The sequence below is a fragment of the Pituophis catenifer genome, unplaced genomic scaffold (genome assembly GCF_029215685.1).
Source record: "Pituophis catenifer annectens isolate HBS135680 unplaced genomic scaffold, rPitCat1.0.hap2 SCAF_6, whole genome shotgun sequence".
Classification (NCBI taxonomy): Eukaryota; Metazoa; Chordata; class Lepidosauria; order Squamata; family Colubridae; genus Pituophis; species Pituophis catenifer.
In genome coordinates this window covers 45668421-45686104 of record NW_027256886.1, presented here as the reverse complement: position 1 = coordinate 45686104, position 17684 = coordinate 45668421, and the positions used below count along the sequence as shown (strand labels likewise).

The window sequence follows — 17684 nt, the reverse complement described above, 5'->3', positions numbered from 1 at the left end:
ATTTCCTTGGATTCATTCCCAGGAATGAACGATATGCCTGATAATCAATTATAATAATGCAGAATATGCCTTATTTATGCAAAATGTGTGTAATCCTTCTCTCAAATTACAGTCTGGAAAAATGGCTCTTCTAGAAGAAGAAAAATTAGACAATCATGAGATATTCTTTCCTTTTTCCCTCTCCCCATTTTGCAGTTCATATGATCAGTTCTGAAGCACCATTCAATCACATAAATACAAAATGCAAATATTTTCAAACAATTTGTGCGTGTAAGAAGTAGCGCAAAACTAGACAATTCCAATTTTTTTATTTTTCTTTCTGGCATGTTGAAAGTGGGATCTGGTGTGTTTATGAAGTGGCAGCATGGTTATTTGTTTCACATTGAAACAAGGCTGCAAAAGGGGCTTTTAATTAAAATTAAATATTTTAATTAATTAATTAAATATTTACATCATTGTTGCTTTTGTGACATTTTAATTTTCTTGTCATTCTGCTCTTCAAGATATAAGAGCTGTTTGATATAAAGCTAATAACACCATGAATATCTTTTAAAGATGAAAACTGTCCTCTGAAGAAATTAATACAGGTAGTCCTCATCTTACAATACTTTGTTTAGTGACCGAAGTTACACAGCACTGAAAACAGTGACTTATGACTGTTCACACTTACGACCATTGCAGCATCTCCATGGTCATGAGATCAATATTCAGATGCTTGGCAACTGAGTCATAGTAATGACGTTTGCAGTGTCCCAAGGTCATGTGATTCCCTTTTGTGACCTTATGACAAGCAAAGTCAATGGGGAAGCCAGATTCACTTAACAACTCTGATACTAACTTAACTGCAGTGATTCACTTAACGACTGTAGCAAGAAAAGTCATAAAATGGGGCAAAATTCACTTAACAAATGTTTTGCTTAGCAACATAAATTTTGGGTTCAATTTTGGTTGCAAGTTGAGGTCTACCTGTATTCATGTTTTAAAGCAGTTTCAAATTTCATTTCCATATGCAGAAGACAGAAAAGGAACAGAAATTCATTTTAGGCTAGGGAAACCAACTGTGAAAATGAATGATTGGATAGACATACTGTATTCAGCGGAAAGTTGGCAGTCCTAGGCCAAGTGCAACCCCTGAGTCTCCAAAACCCGCTCTAGCATGATGGCTAAAAAGTAGGGTTCTAACTAGGGTTCCTCACTACCTTTCAGCCTGTAATGTGAGCCAGGAAATAAACTTAACATTCCTACCAAAATGAAGAAAATTCCTTCACTTCCCATCCAAGAAGAAAACCCTGACTACTGTAGCTCTGCTTTGGCTCCTCACTTTTCCATATATGAAGCTCAGTTCCCGACCATTTAGCAGAAGTGACTAAGAGATACGATCACTTGAATAGTTTCAACTTAGCTTGTGGTTTGTAGTTCAAGATTTGTTGAAATATCTTCCTCTGTGGGAACTGCCATTTCCATTTTATAAAAGTCAGTCTCCAGGGTATCTGATGATAAGAGGATGTGAAGCATTCAGGATGACATGCAAAGCAATGCTGGGGTTTGTTTAAGCCATTATTTTCCAGGTTTTGTGGGCTTGGCAAAATTCACGTGGCCTAATCCATGGGTGTCAAACTTGATCGTGTCATGTGACATATCACAACATTTTTTGCCTTTGTAGAGCCAGGATGGGTGTGGCCTGTGCATGACGCATCTAGCCCTCAGGCCATCAATTTGATACCCCTGGTCTAATCCATCGGTTTTGCATCTTTCAGAGTGAATTTAAAAAACACACATTAAATAGTTGGTTTTGAAAGATGTCAGTTAAGCCAAAAATATAGGAGAGAACATGAAAATGCATAAAATTTATTTTACTTTTTTATTATTGTGTTACCTGGAGTGGTTGTAATAATCCTGGTTTATGGCAAAATGTAATATGTAATCCAGATATTTTCATTTGTATAACCAACTGGATTATAATTTAGTAAGATAATGAATATAAAACAAATTTACTTGAGCAATCCAAATTAGAACCTGAGTAAGTAATCCAGTCCCTTTTTGGCTAATAGTTGAATGGTGGATTCATTTGCATTTCTGTTTTTTCATTCTTTTCATGACTATCCAGTATAAATGGCACTATATAAACTGTTTGCAGTATAAACTGCAAAACAACTAGACCAATTTGGTCTAGTAGTTAAAAGTGCTGAACTAGGAACCAAGATGCTGTGAGTTGGGGGACTTTGGATCAATCACTCTGCCCAACTTATCTCACAAGATTGTTGGGAAAATAGGAGAAAAAAGAAGTATTAAGTATGTTCGCTACGGTGAGTTATTTATAAACTATAATAAAAGCAAAATAAAAAATAAATGATATGAAAGTAATTCAACATCTCATGATATTACAGCAGAAACCCAAGTTTTTTCGTAGTTGTTTGCAAATGCACAGATCATAGGATTTGTATCACATTGTGCATTAAAATATGCATTACAGTGCATATTCCAACATTCTTTCTCCTCCTTTCCTTCCTTATAGCTATCTGTATTCCCTTCCTTTTCTGCCCAGGAGGCTGCTAAGAAAATTACAAATTACTTTTAGCAAGTTCTGAAACTATTCTTCCACATCTCCTTCTGGGTTATTTCTATTCCAATGAAATAAGCAGAGTGCTGCCTGCAGGATGCCCATCTCTGTTTTAGGGGTTCAGAACAATTAGAATATGTATGATTGTCATGCTATTTTTAAAAAATGAAATCCTTTGAAGTAATGCTAAACAGATGTTTAAATCTGAAATATGCTAGCTGTCTTCCCTCTTCAGAAGCACTCTTATTTCTTAACTCATATTTCTGTCTAATGCTATCAGATGAGTTTGGGGAGGGGAGGTGGTCTGCTAAATTTACCAGAGGCAAATGTATCTTTTCATTGGAAATCTACAATGTACTCTGCCCGGTACTCACTTCTTAGTTCCTAATTTCTTGTGTTGGGAGCTGTTTGTATTGTTTTGCTTCAGTTACTATTGATGGAGCATGTGCAAAAGGAGAAAGATGCTTCATTTAAAAATTTACAACCAGTTACCATTCAGGGCAATCTGATTAAATGGCAATTGTGTGAAAAACTTGTTTACACTTCAGCTGTTCTTGCAAAATGCAGTTCAAGGTTAAAAGTTTCCTTTTCTTTTTCTCTAAATTCTCTTTCTGAAATAGGTCAGTTGCATACTATTTTAAAAACTACGTGTTGTGCCATTGCAAGAGCATATGGTTCCAATATAGCCTAAGCCTTAGGCATTTTCTTATTCCAGATATTTTTCATCAGTGCCAGTTTTTTGGTTTTTTCATTATTGTTTTGGCAGAGGTAGTACAAACTCTGTTAGAGGTAGTTGGGGAGCACTGAATTTTTTTTCTCCTGCTTGCAATTATTTTGTGACTTTATTTCATTATATTGTCACCTCAGTTTCTCTTTATCCAGACAAATCCCAAAAGCACAACACATTATGTACTGCTGGGTTTAGTGTTTTAACTGCTCTTCATGAATTGTTTCCAAGTCTATCTTTGTACATATAAGAGTATGGTCAAAGCTTTCCAGGTGGAATAGATGTCTATTCAAAAATTTGTCTTTTAATCAAGACAATGGATTTTGTGAGCAAACCAGTAATTTCCAAGAAAACGTGCAGTATTTTACCTTATAATAGCCCCTCTATGAAGGAGATGGATGGATGGATGATAGATAATTTCTGAGATGACTGCTAAGACATGGCTGTAGAAGTCATACTAACTCCTACTCAGGCCAAGATCATACTGAATGATAAAGCACCTGATTAGGTGATACTTTATCTGAGGAGTGCAAATTAAACCAAGAACACCTCCTTTTATAACAAAAATGAGAAATAAGATAATATGCAGCCCTCAAGATTTCAGTGTGGCTTTCAGAATGTTCCAAAAGTTTCTGTCAAATTTTAATTTTTAAGGAGACAGAAGGGGGAAATAATCTAGCACATAGAAAGCATACCATATAATTGAATTTAATTGATTTTAGCTTAAATAAATTATAAATTAAGTTAGATTTAATCTTGTCCTGGTCTTTTACAATTTTGGAAATGTGGCCTCTGATCTGCACTCAAAAACCAAGTAGGATTTTTGAACTGAAAAGGGATACCTTCTTCTGTATTAGTGACTGTATTCAGAAAATGCTGCCATGCCCCCCCCCCCAAACTACATGAAAGCCAAGCAAAAACCATCTTGCATCTCGGCCCCATGCAGCCCTAGCACCACTACTGCCACACAAAAAAGCCACCTCATGCTATTCCCCAAGGTGAGACCCTTGAGGAATGGTGCAATTGGCCTCACAGCCCAGTTCTCCCAAGGATCTGCCACCTGCCGCTTACCTTCACACAGTGGTCTTTTTCTATTGGCAGGCCCTTGCGGCCTACCTGAGGCTACTCTAGGTCTGATGAGGTCTTTGTTCATAAAGTTGCTTCAGAGAGTGCTCTTCTGCAGCTTCTGCAGCCTCTGAAAACCTCATGAAAACCCTTCTCATTCTCATGTAATTTTTGGAGGCTCAGGACGCCTCCAGAAAGCCTGGCCTCTCATGTGACTTCCAGACAGTCCAGAGGCTGCGTAAAAGCACATCCCATTCTTGCATGGTCGCCACAGCCTCCAAAAAACACATACAAGAATGGAGCATTCTTTTGAGAATAGTTGTTGTTTGGCATTTATAAACACTGCCAGGACATCAAAGATGTGACATTTGACACATGTGTCATAGGTTTGCCATCACTACTCTAGATAGAATATTTCAGTTCTATAATTCTTAACCAAAGAAGTTCAAAGTATTTTTTTTAAAAAAACCATATACTTCGGGAAATGTTCAGTCCTTTCAATAAGGTTTCTGGTTGCTTAGAAGATGGAAATTCTGAAAAACAGGATTGTAATATTTTTGTTCCATCTGAAATGAAGCACTGAAAGGGAATCCTTCTCATGGAGCCCCCCCCCCCCACCCTTTTTTTCTTTTTCTTTTTTTTCTTTTTTGCTACTCAAAGTTCAAGTGATGGTTCCTGCTTGCAGAAAGGCTCTGTGTACCATTAGTTTTGAATCATGTTTACTACAAGTGATTTATGCTTTGATGTCTCCGGAAATGTCTGTAGAATTTATATCTGATTCCTTCACAGCTCAATTTTAAAACAGTATGTGCTAATATAATAGTTAAAAGTTGCATTATTACTTTTCTATTTCTATTGCTCTTCCGCCACCCCAAAAGTTGGCATGGAGACAAGGCAGAGATTTGATGGGGTCCTTTCAGAGCCATATCAAAATGTCCTTATAGACCATATGTAGATTATAAATTGTGCACTTATAGCTATCGTATATAGATTTTTCAGCATTTTATCTACTGTATGATAGCAAGATTTCATTAATAAATTGAGCTAGAAAGTCATATATATCTGTAGATGATCACAAGTTTTGTTGGTAAAATTGGAAAAATGATTTTTTTAAGACTTTAAGACTTGTGGGTCTGAGAGCCTACACCACCCATCTCATTGTCAGGTGGCTCTTTTTTTTTAAGTAAATAGAAATAAAAATCTTTATATTTCCAATATCTCAAAATAATGGTTTAAAAAGTTGATTCTTTCTAATCAGCTCAATGATTTCAGAACTGCTGTATAAATTGACAGCTCTAGCATTAGTTTACGATGAAGGGGATTGAAATGATTCACTAAACTCATGGATTAGTGTCCGTTCATGTTGTAAAACGGAGTTAATGTCTGGCCTTCTGGTAAAATACTAAAACACCCAGGCTTTACTTTATAAAAGTGGCAGTCTGGACAGCTTCAAGGTATTGCCACAAATGTGAATGATTTCATTGTTGTACAACAAACCTTCTAACTAAGAGAAACGTCTAATGCTTATACAAAATAAACACATTTGTTGTTTGCAAAACTACCATGGAAACAACTTTGTATCAGCTGATGTTCTTCTTTAGCAATGTATTTTATTGTTTGCTTGCTGAGAGTTTAATGCAGAAAATTTCTCTGTATATATTCAAACAAATATAGAATTAAAACTATTCTGTATTTTCATTGTTACAAAACTGCTTCTCTCTATCTCTAATCTCTCTTTTGCTTTTCTTGTTTCTCTGCTGCTTCTTTTCTTGGCTCTGAAGTTTGGATGTCAAGCCTATCTGATTCTCCAAAGAAGGCTATAGCAGGTATTGCATTATTTCTGTGTGTTAAATCGTGTTTGCTCTTTCTGGGAATGTTACAACGATGCAAAAGAAAATTAAGTGATGGTTGTAGGAACATTCTAGCAAGATTATATGTAGGTACTAGCTGGACGTCCATGGTTCGCTACGAAACTATGTGCTCGGGCTTGATAAATTGTCCCAGACCACAGCATCCATCGGTATTCATCTGGCTAGCATCCTGTCAGTGTGTGAGAGAGTTGAGGGATGTTTGGAAACTCAAACAGTATTTGCTGTGTGAGCAAGAAGGAGACAGGAAGGAGGTTGGGTGTGGCTTAGCTCAACTGTTCTGTAGTAAAGCTGCTTGCTGCTGTGAAAGTAAAACTGAAAGTGAAACTCCTCTGCTTGTGTTTTGCATTTGGAGCAGATTTCTTTTGAGGTGGGGAGGGGGAGTAGAACTCTTTAGCATACTCCTTAGAGCACACTCCTTAGAGCGTGTTAATAATAATATAGGAAATACTAATGCTCTGATGGTCATTTCGAAAAATCCTTTCTTAGTGAGCCCCTAAAAGCCAAGAGGAACATACGTGGCAAATTTCAAGTTTGTAGGCTTTATGGTTCTGGAGATTTTGTGATTAATGCGTGAGTGGTTTTTGCTTTTATATATATAGATTACATGTAATAATCATATCAACATTAGCTGTGTTTGCCTAACAGTAGTTATAATAAGTAAAATACTATACGTAGTCCTTGACTTACAACCATTCTTTTAGTGACCATTTAAAGTTACGACACTGAAAAAAGTGACTTATGACCATTTTCACACATACAACCATTGCAGTGTCCCTATGGTCACATGATCAAAATTTGGATGCTTGGCAACTGGCATGTATTTATGACAGTTGCAGTGTCCCAGGATCATATGATCACCTTTTGAAACCTTCTGACAAGCACAGTCAATGAGGAAGCCAGATTCAGTTAGCACCCATGTTACTTAACAGCTGCAAGTCATTTTACAACTATGGCAAGAAGAGTTGTAAAATGGGGCAAACCTCACTTAACAATGTCTTGCTTATCAACAGATATTTTGGCCTCAATTGAGTTGTAAGTCGAGGATTACTTGTAGTCTGCCTTTAAAACTAAAAGTGGGGATTTCTTAAATTCACTAAACATATAGCAGAAGAAGCAGATAGGGTTTTTTTCTGATTAATCTTTGTTCTAGACAGGGAAAATTATTATCATAATAATATCTCTTTTAGATAAAGGTAACTCTGAAATCCAATAGCAGTACTGCATTGTTTTTAAATATATTCTTGTTTTATAATTTAGAAAATGAAACATTTGCTGGAAACTGTCCACTCCTAATCACCTATCCAAAGAAACATGTAGATTTAGAAAAGCAAAGCAAATAGCAGATCTTTTAAAAAGATATAAAATGGTTGTGATTGGAGCTATAAATTATTCCAATATATGTTAGGAGAAAATTCTGCCAAGGATGGTCCTTTTAAGAAATCACATGACTTGGCTTGAAAATTTTCTTCAGATAGTAAAGAAGGCACACAGAATCAGCTATCCTTGACTTGTTTGTAACCAAAAGGGACAAAAGTATACAAAATGAAAATAGCAGAAACACGGAAAGGAGGAGACAAATGCTAGAATTCTCCATTGTAAGGAAAATTAAGACCCTATTTGCACACATACACACCTTCAAGTCATTGTTGACTCCTGTCAATTTCCTGACAAGTTCCTGCAGTTTTCTGAGTAAGATTTTGGAAGTGTAGGAGAATTAGGGAAGAGAGCAGTTTGCACTGGCCAAAAGAAGAGCTCCATTTTCTAATCTCTAGATCACACAAATAAAATAAAGTTGTGTAATTTTGCAAAATACACAGATGAAAATTAGAAAAAAAATGAAATAAATAATTTGGAAATACTAGTTTGTAATTTGGAAGACTACTTATCTGAATCAAGATGTAATAACTGGAATATGTTGAGCAAATGTTCTTTAGTCAGGAACAAAGTGATCTGCTATGTTGATTCCAATTTTATTTACAATAATATTATCAAATGATTCATTTTCTTCTTGTAAAATTGTTATTGCTTAATATTTCAGTTTAGGCTGTGCTAGGATTTGCTGATTTTCCCAACCCTAATCAGTGTTTCTTAGTATCAAATACAGGCAGTCATGGGTAACAAAAGAATTATGTTGCAGGAATCCTTATACATTCTTCCATATATCAAATTGTATGCATCTGCAAATGGCAGTCACATTTTTGCACCCTTTGTGTAAATTTGAGTTTATACAAATTGGGGCTTGCGTAATACAGAAACTATTTGTATACAGAAACTACTTGTATATAAAGAGTATTTCCTCCCCTCACTGGACTTCCTTAAATTAATGAACAGACTAATTAATAGCTTAGCTTCCATCTATTATTTCCCAATATGTTTTCTGTCTGATTGTTGCTCAACACTCTCTCTTTCCTCTCCCTTGACCCCACCTCTCATTTCTCCTAAATATTCAATTGTGAACTGGGAGAGTGTTGTTAAAAATGCATGAATGATCGGAGGTACAAATGACTGATCTATCTACTGAAATATGTTAATATCTTTAAGATTAATATGTTCTTGGAAAAGGTTGTCTACATGCTATATTTGTCTCATATGAAAGGGGAAAAAAATCAATACATTTATCCAATTTTGTTCTGCTATACACTTTCCTTCCCTTCTCATTGCAGCTATCTTACCCTCACCCTATCACTATCCTTCTTTATTCCCCTTATATTTTGGTGTTTTGAGATGTAGAAGGGAGGGGAATATCTCTCATTCTGAAATTGCTTTACATGTGGTTGAGACAGAGAATGGTTGATATAAGTTGATGGAGATAAAAAAGAAATAGAATCATTATTTTATAGAGTTAAAGTAAATCACTAATTTTTAATTTTACTACTAGTACTAATATTTTTGCCTTGGTCCTGTTGTTTTTGATATGTCATTTCTACCTATATGTACCCACATGCATATACAAATACACTTCTCCTAAAAGGCTGGGGAGATCTCTGACTAGAATAGGAACATCAGATTGATAAAATGGAGAAGTTTAGCCTTCCACTTATTTTTTTATCTTACTTTTTCAGGGGTTTCTAAATGTAAGACAGTCTTCCTTTCAGATACATATCATAATTGAGGAGAAATTTATTATAAAAAAAGACATATTCATTTATTTCGATTTCTGTAGCTGCTTATTTGTACACAAATCTGGATGGCTCTAAATAAAGCTGCTTACATTATTAAACTAGCCAATTTCACTTGTAAATCTGCTAATAAGCAGATTTTTTTAATGAATTTGCAGGTTCTGCCTGTCCTTCTTAGATTCATCTTCAACCCAATTCTCCTTCCTATTCTTCTGTACTTAACCCTTTCCCACCCAGTAACCAACTTCTGCAACCACTTAATGCCCAGACAGAAGGGCAGGGTTCTTTCAGTTGGCTTGATGATAGCAGGGTCTGGCTTGATAATAGCAGATGTCCTTGACAGATAGAGCTGCTTCCAGTGGAGTTCCAGTTACCTTAGCACAGGGGTCTGCAATCTTAAATACTCAAAAGAGCCATTTGGACTCATTTCCCACAGAAAAGAAAACACTAGGAGCCACAAAACCTGGATGAGCGTGGCCAACTCAATGTCACTCACTTACACCAGTCACATGAAACTCCCTCCCCCCCAGCCATGCCTACCCAGCCGGTCATTAGGCAGAGAACCAGTTGTTAAAAACACCGGGAACCACAAAATCCTTTTGACATCTCTCTCTCTCCCCTCTCTCCCCCCCACCTCCTTCTCTCTCTGTATCTCTCTCTCCCCCTCTCTCTGAATCTCCCTGTTTCTGCCCTGGTCGTTTCTCCATATCCCACCATTGCCCTTACTTTCTCAGGCCAGGCGAGGAGTGATTGGGATGGGAGGGCGAGGGGTGGGGCCAGCCAGTGGTGGGATCACCTGATAGGGAGCCACAGCAGAGGTCCCAAAGAACCACATGCAGCTCCGGAGCCGCAGATTGCTTACCCCTGCCTTAGCAAGAAAGACACACTGCCAAAGCCCAGATCAGATCAAGGGATCAATTAGAGAAACTGTTGGGAGTATATTTCACACTGACTAGGCCAGAGGTTGGTCTTTGCATCATAGAACTGTTCCATGCAATCCTGGTTATTCTTTAAAAATAATTGTTTTACTGAAGATCCAACTGCTTAGTTGTCTCAAACATCTGGCCATCTGTCTATTGTTTTTATTGAAGAGCAGTAAGTTTTTATCTTCTTGTTTAAAAGTTTTAATAAAAAAAGACGTCTTCATTGCTTTATCCATATGGCCCAAGGAACTTTTTCCTTATTACCGTATTTTCCGGCGTATAAGACGACTGGGCGTATAAGACGACCCCCTACTTTTCCTGTTAAAATATAGGGTTTGGGCTATACTCGCCGTATAAGACTACCCCTCTTCCAACGCACACCAAATAAAAATTAAAAAAACATCAACTGGCTCACCCACAATGTAAAAGCAGCTGTGCTAGACCCAAAATGGCCCCTGCAACAAGCAGGAACTTCACACAGCCACAAAAAGCCCAAAAACCCAACTTTCACACTTCACACACACAAAATTCCACATACAGCTTTGTGAGATTTTGTGTGTTTGTGTAGTTAGAGTGAAACACTACAGAAACACACTAAATCTCAGAAAGCTACACAAATATTATTTTATTTTATTTTTATTTTTATATGAAAGCTAAATTTAAAACTTCCTAAACTTTAAATGGCTAGGTCTAAAAAAGAACTAAAAAAAACCCAATTAACTATTTTTTTTTAAAGATCCCAAAGGGGAAAAAAACTTACGTACCCAATAGAACAGGGGTCTCCAACCTTGGCAACTTTAAGACTTGTAGACTTCAACTCCCACAATTCCTCAGCCAGCTTTGTTTTGCTGGCTGAGGAATTCTGGGAGTTGAAGTCCACAACTCCCTGCCTGCTTGGTTGCAGGCAGGGAGTTGCTTGCTGATGGAATGGATTCAGGCAAGCGAAGCAAGGCACGCAGCTAAGGCAGTGGTTCTCAACCTTCCTAATGCCGCGACCCTTTAATACAGTTCCTCATGTTGTGGTGACCCCCAACGATAAAGTTATTCCTAAAACCATCAAAAATATGTGTTTTCCGATGGTCTTAGGCCAGGGGTCCCCAACCTTTTGGACCTCAGGGACCACCAACTTCATAATTTTAAATTTCGCAGACCACTAATACAAATCCAGTGCCCCGCTTGCTGAAGCACCTGGACTCCCAGTACGGGATGGGGTCCTTCAGGCACTCTCCATCCTCTCTGTCTCTCTCTCTCTGTGTCTCCCACTCTTTCTCTCTCATTCTCTCTTTCTCTCTCTCTCATTTTCGCTTTCTCTCTCTCTCCCTCTCTTTCTTTCTCTCCCACTCTTTCTCATTCTCTCTTTCTCTCTCCCCCCTCTCTCATTCTCTTTCTCTCTCCCCCTCTCTTTCTCATTCTTTCTTTCCCCCACTCTTTCCCTTTCTCTCCCCTCTTTCTCATTCTTTCTCTCTCTCCCACTCTTTCTCTCTCATTCTCTTTCTCCCCCCTTTCTCTCTCTTTCTCCCACTCTCTTTCTCTCCCCCCACTCTCTCTCATTCTCTCTTTCTCTCTGTCCCCCTTTCTCTCCCCCCCCACTTTCTCTTTCTCCCTCCCGCTCTTTCTCTTTCTCTCTCTCCCCCTCTTTCTCTCTCTCCCCACTCTCTCCCTCTCATTCTGATTCTCTCATTCTGATTCTCTTTCATTTTCTCTCCCTCTCTCTCATTCTCTCTCTGATTCTTTGGTTCTCTTTGATTCTGTCTCTTTCTCTGTCTCTCATTCTCTCTCTCTCACTCTCTCTCTCTGATTCTCTCTGTCTCTTTCTCTCATTCTCTTTCATTCTGTCTTTCTCTCTCTTTCATTCTTTGTCTCTTTCTCTCTCTGTCTCATTCTGATTCTCTCTTTCTCTCTCATTCTCTCTCTCTCTCATCTCATGGGCCAGCCAGTGTCTTGGGGCTGAGAGGAAGTCAAGCATCTCCCTGAGAGACTGAGGGCCGGAAGAAGTGTGGGAGCGAAGCACTACTTGAACTTGTGCGGCATGAGCATTCGCCTTGGTATATTTGCGCCAGCTGATGGCCAAGGCAGCCCTCATCTGTCTGCTGAAAGTGCAGCATCAGGATTCTGCCTTGCTATATTTGCGGCGCAAGGCAGCCTTTGTTTCCTGCTGCTTGGGACTCAGAGCGGTAAATAGCGTCTGATCCGGAGAGCAGCTGGATTTTGCTCTCTAATCTGGATGCCAGATCGGCCCCCTGCAAACTCTCGTCTCTCGAGGAGCGCTCCCTGAAGTGGAGCTGGAAACTTTGGTTGGACTGCTTGAGAGAGGAGAGCTTGCAGGGGGGCGATCTGGTGTCTGCAACGGAGAGCGGCATCCGGCTTTTTCTCTCCGCTGTAAGAGCGCTGTAAGAGCGGCAGCCCTCATCTCCTAATGCTTGGGACTGCAAAATCCAGCTGCTCCCTGGACCAGTCACCATTTACCGCTCCGAGTCCCAAACATTAGGAGATGAGGGCTGCCGCTCTTACAGCGCTCTTATAGCGGAGAGAAAAAGCTGGATGCCGCTCTCCATTGCAGACACCAGATCGCCCCCCTGCAAGCTCTCCTCTCTCAAGCAGTCCAACCAAAGTTTCCAGCCCCGCTTCAGGGAGCGCTCCTCGAGAGACGAGAGTTTGCAGGGGGCCGATTTGGCAGCCGGATTAGAGAGCAAAATCCAGCAGCTCTCCGGATCAGACGCCATTTACCACTCTGAGTCCCAGGCAGCAGGAAACAAAGGCTGCCTTGCGCCACTCCTGACACAAATATACCAAGGCGGAATGCTGCTGCCGTACAAATGAAAGTAGTGCTTCACTCCCACAGCTTCCAGCCATCGCAAACACCACTTCTTCCCGCTTCTGCCGCCCCCTCCCCCACCGCCACAACAGCACCATTCATTCCGGATGGCGAGGGCTGCGCTCGTTTTTCTGTATTGCACCACCATCAAAACCCCTGTGAAAGGGTTGTTTGACCCCCCAACCACTGAGCTAAGGTAAGCAAGCCAGGAAAATGCGCTGCGCACTCCCACCCTTTGCCTGCGAGCCCGGACGCTGATCCGGACGGCTGCAGAACGAACTGGGCACTGGCTGTCATGTCTTTTCTGCTGTGCGGGGTTCGGCACCTGGGCTCCCGGGGTTTAAGCCTCTGGGCCAGCCCGTGCTGCTCCAGGATGTTCGCTTCGGGCTCCTTGGAATTGCTGCTGGGCGCTTCTTCCCGTTGGGGCGATGGTGGGTGGCTGCGAGCCTGGAAGAGGTGGTGAAATGCAGAGCAATACCTCGTGGGGAAGGAGTCCGCCGTGGCTCCCACAGTCCACTCACCATCGCCCCAACGGGAAGAAGCGCCCAGCAGCAATTCCAAGGAGCCCGAAGTGAACATCCTGGAGCAGCACGGGCCCGGCCCAAAGGCTTAAACCCCAGGAGCCCAGGTGCCGAACCCTGCACAGCAGAAAAGACATGACAGCCGGTGCCCAGTTCTTTCTGCAGCCGTCCGGATCGGCGCCAAGCCAGGAAAGTGCGCTGCGCACTCCCACCCTTCGCCTGCGAGCCCGGGCGCTGATCCGGATGGCTGCAGAAGGAACTGGGCACCGGCTGTCATGTCTTTTCTGCTGTGCCGGGTTCGGCACCTGGGCTCCCGGGGTTTAAGCCTTTGGGCCGGCCCGTGCTGCTCCAGGATGTTCGCTTCGGGCTCCTTGGAATTGCTGCTGGGCGCTTCTTCCCGTTGGGGCGATGGTGGGTGGCTGCGAGCCTGGAAGAGGTGGTGAAATGCAGAGCAATAGCTCGTGGGGAAGGAGTCCGCCGTGGCTCCCGCAGTCCACTCACCATCGCCCCAACGGGAAGAAGCGCCCAGCAGCAATTCCAAGGAGCCCGAAGCGAACATCCTGGAGCAGCACGGGCCGGCCCAAAGGCTTAAACCCCAGGAGCCCAGGTGCCGAACCCGGCACAGCAGAAAAGACATGACAGCCGGTGCCCAGTTCTTTCTGCAGCCGTCCGGATCGGCGCCAAGCCAGGAAAGTGCGCTGCGCACTCCCACCCTTCGCCTGCGAGCCCGGGCGCCGATCCGCTTGGACTACGGGAGCCACGGCGGTGCTGGCCGGGCTGGGTCTGGTGCGGTGGGCGGAGATGAAGGAGCAGCCTCGGCGGTAGCAGCAGCAGCAATTACAACGGGAAAAGCTGTGGGGAAAGGAGGACGAGGAAGATCTGGCAAGGCGGTGCGAGCACTTCATGGCTCCTCCGGTGAGCGGATTGCGAGAGCTGCGCGACTGGGGCGGAGACATGCGAAGTCGCATGGGGCTTCTCATAATGGAGACGCAGAGCCAGGTGTGCAAGGCGCTGGCCCAGGTCGACCACGGCGCCGCTTTCACCGTGGACTGCTGGGAAAGGAAGGAAGGTCCGAATTCCGGGGTAGAGTGGGGACGCGTTCCTTTCTCGTGGGCCCCGCACTGCCTGGCACCTCTTGTAGGTTGGAACTAATTCGGAGTACAGCTTCCCCTCAATGTTGCCGGCGCTCCCAAAGTGTCATCAGTCAGCGCCAGCAACTCAGATTTGGGTACCCGGCGTATAAGACGACCCCCGACTTTTGAGATGATTTTCCTGGGTTAAAAAGTCGTCTTATACGCCGGAAAATACGGTAGTTCATTTCACATTTATTTAAATTAATCTGTATTTGGCTTTTTGTTTATTTACTAAATTGATTTACTTTAAATTGATTTTTAAAGTAAGTCACTTTAAAAGCATTAAAATTATAAAAGATAAATATTTATAAAACAATAAAAATGGAAAGTACAATCAAAAATAGAATTATAGTTTTAAAATGGTGGGAGCAGGATACATGGGGGGCAGGGATTGCCTTTTAATTCATCAACCACCTCCAGTGTGATGGTTCCCCATTGGGGGCCCAAGCTATCTGGCAGAGTCAGGTCTTCAGGCCCCTTACAGAAAGTCAGAATCTCACCTCAGGATTAAGATGTTCCAAAAAGTAGGGGCCATAGAAAAGAAGGCCCTTCTCCTGAACCCTGCCAGCTGGAATTCCTTGACTTATGGAGCCTGCAATATGTCTCCTCTGCTGTCACAGGTGGGGCAGGTAGAATGAGACAGTTCCTCAAGTAGCCTGGACTGTAAAGCCCTAATGCAGGGCTTTAAAGGTAATAATCAACATATTGAATTACAACCAGAAGCAAACTAGCAGCCGGTGCAGATTGTGGATCAGTTGTGTAATATGGCGATTTTAGGGGTCCCAAGAACTGTCCACCCCACTGCACCAGTTTTAAATGACTATTCACCTAGCCAAAATAGATGCTTCTGAAACTCTTCACAATCATTTTTTATTTTCAGCATTCTGTCCTTTACAAACTTGGCTAACTAACTGTTTATCTTTAAATCAATGTAATTTATAAATGAGTCAAAAAGCACCAATTCCAAAACAGAGGTTGAAAGGATTCTATTTCTTACTTCCTTGTATTGGGAAGTTTACCCCTTAATTCTTACACTTTGTTTCCACTTTTAATAACACACACAATTTGTAACCTATTTTATACCTTTTCTCTATGCAGTCATGGGGAGACATCTATACAACTTAAATCAGAGATTCACAGACTAAGATACTGATATTATTCCTCTCAAATCTGCAGAAGCTTAACTAAAATTCTTTTTTGGTTCTGTTCAATTTTACTTGGCCAGATGTTTGAGACAACTAACTTTAAGTAGTTGGATCTTCAGCAAAAATCCATATGTGTCCCTAAAAACTTTATTTTATTTTCCAAGAAAAATACATCAGCTTTATTCTTCTTCTATTCTTAATGTTGATAGATCATAATTGGTTCTTTATGCCGTTTTTTCATCTTATGTTCTCCCTACTTTCCGATATATAGGTTTATAGCACACATTGGATTAATGTGGTGAACAATAAGACCTAAACTGGTCCATATAAAATTGAGTATGTTTATTTAACATAGAGACATTGAATACATCTGCATTGTCCAAAAGATATAATATTGATTCCTCCCCCCCCCGCCCCAACCACTAGATTGCATTCTAAAATATGGCAGATTTATATTTTTGTAGTACTGTGTACAAATAATGAAGGATGTATGTGGATATACAGTACTTGGAACGGTAAGACTGTATTATGTATGCATTGAAGAATCTTTTGCTTTCTTCTACATTATTAAAAATTAATATATAGACATAGAGGCATATGTGGAAGTGAGGTGCAGCTTGTAAAAAGCAATTTTTGGCTTTTAAATTTGAATTCTGGCTCTATTAGTGTTTTCTTCTGTAATACTAATGTATGAGGAGGTGGAAATATTGATTAGCAAATACTGTTCCTTTGTATATATCCTCTGTACTTTTGTGTTATGTATTTCCTTGTCTGCAGTTAGCCAAATAGTGAAGCATTTGTAGAGAAGAATACAGTAAATAACTCAACCTAGGATTTAACATGCTTCAAATGGACCAATATTTGTGGATTCTGTAAAAACTATTGAGGAGGTGTGTAGCTGCCAAACTGCATAATTTTGCTCTTGATTTAACCAAAGAGGGAATACCTGGTCTAATTGTTTTATTCTTTTTAACTTCTGCAAGCCAAACTGATACTTTATAGAAATGTCTTTTGAGTTTCCTTCCTTTAAAAGATCAAGCTCTCTCTTGGCTATACAGCTAAAGAATCTACAATTGTTATAGCCAGTTGAAATGGATCAAATGGCAAAGTACTTAGGTGCTTTTCAATTGTTGGAGAACTTTTGTCTGGCAGTTTCTTGGATAACTTCCAAATGGTTTCACAAATCTGTATGTGGAATGCTGCTGCCTTTAAAAAAAAAAAAAAAAACTTGCAATGCAGTTGATTGGATTCTGTAGAGTTTGAGCCAATTTTCCACAAAATTGAGGTGGTTGGGGAAAGACGTCTGACTTCACCCTTTCCTCTGTCTCAACTTTGTCTTGGCTGGATTATTTTTTAAGATTAACAAACGTACTGTAAAAGATCAGTCTGCTAGTGGCTGTTGTTCTAGCAAATTGTGTCCATGAATAGATTTTATTTGAAGATATGTACAGAAGGCAGACCAGATGTTGCATGAATAGAGAATATCAAAACTATCTGCAAAACCAGAATCTGTGCAAAGAATGCAAAAGAGGTACTTGGACATATGGAAGTGCAAATGAAGGAGCTCTCTTTGAAGCATTAAAACAGCCATGTCTTTAGGACACTTGAAGGGTGCTTTAGAAAATCTCTATATGTAAATGCAGGGACAATTTCTTTGTTTTGTTGGTAATCCCAGTAGGAAGCATGGTTTATGCAAGCACATGAACAGACAATCAAAGGTACCCTTCAGTGAAGCTGCATAAGACTTGCAAAGTATGTAGTTGCTTTCAAACAAGATTCACTTTATGATGCAATTCTTTTCAATG

General features: G+C 40.6%; 1 protein-coding gene across 4 annotated transcripts in view; it reads left to right on the top strand.

Annotated features, from left to right (window-relative positions):
• SH3PXD2A (SH3 and PX domains 2A) overlaps window positions 1-17684 on the top strand; it is a 251693-nt gene that overhangs the window by 150214 nt on the left and 83795 nt on the right. Inside the window, exons 1-2 of one of the 4 annotated variants that reach the window (XM_070945168.1) lie at window positions 2224-2306; window positions 6134-6178. The exons of 2 other annotated variants lie outside the window; for them this stretch is intronic. In XM_070945168.1, coding sequence (XP_070801269.1) covers window positions 6139-6178 — 40 coding nt within the window. In that variant the 5' untranslated portion in view covers window positions 2224-2306; window positions 6134-6138. Of the gene's footprint in view, window positions 1-2223; window positions 2307-6133; window positions 6179-17684 lie in introns of those variants that run through there. One more of the 4 variants, XM_070945171.1, reaches the window with a different exon arrangement.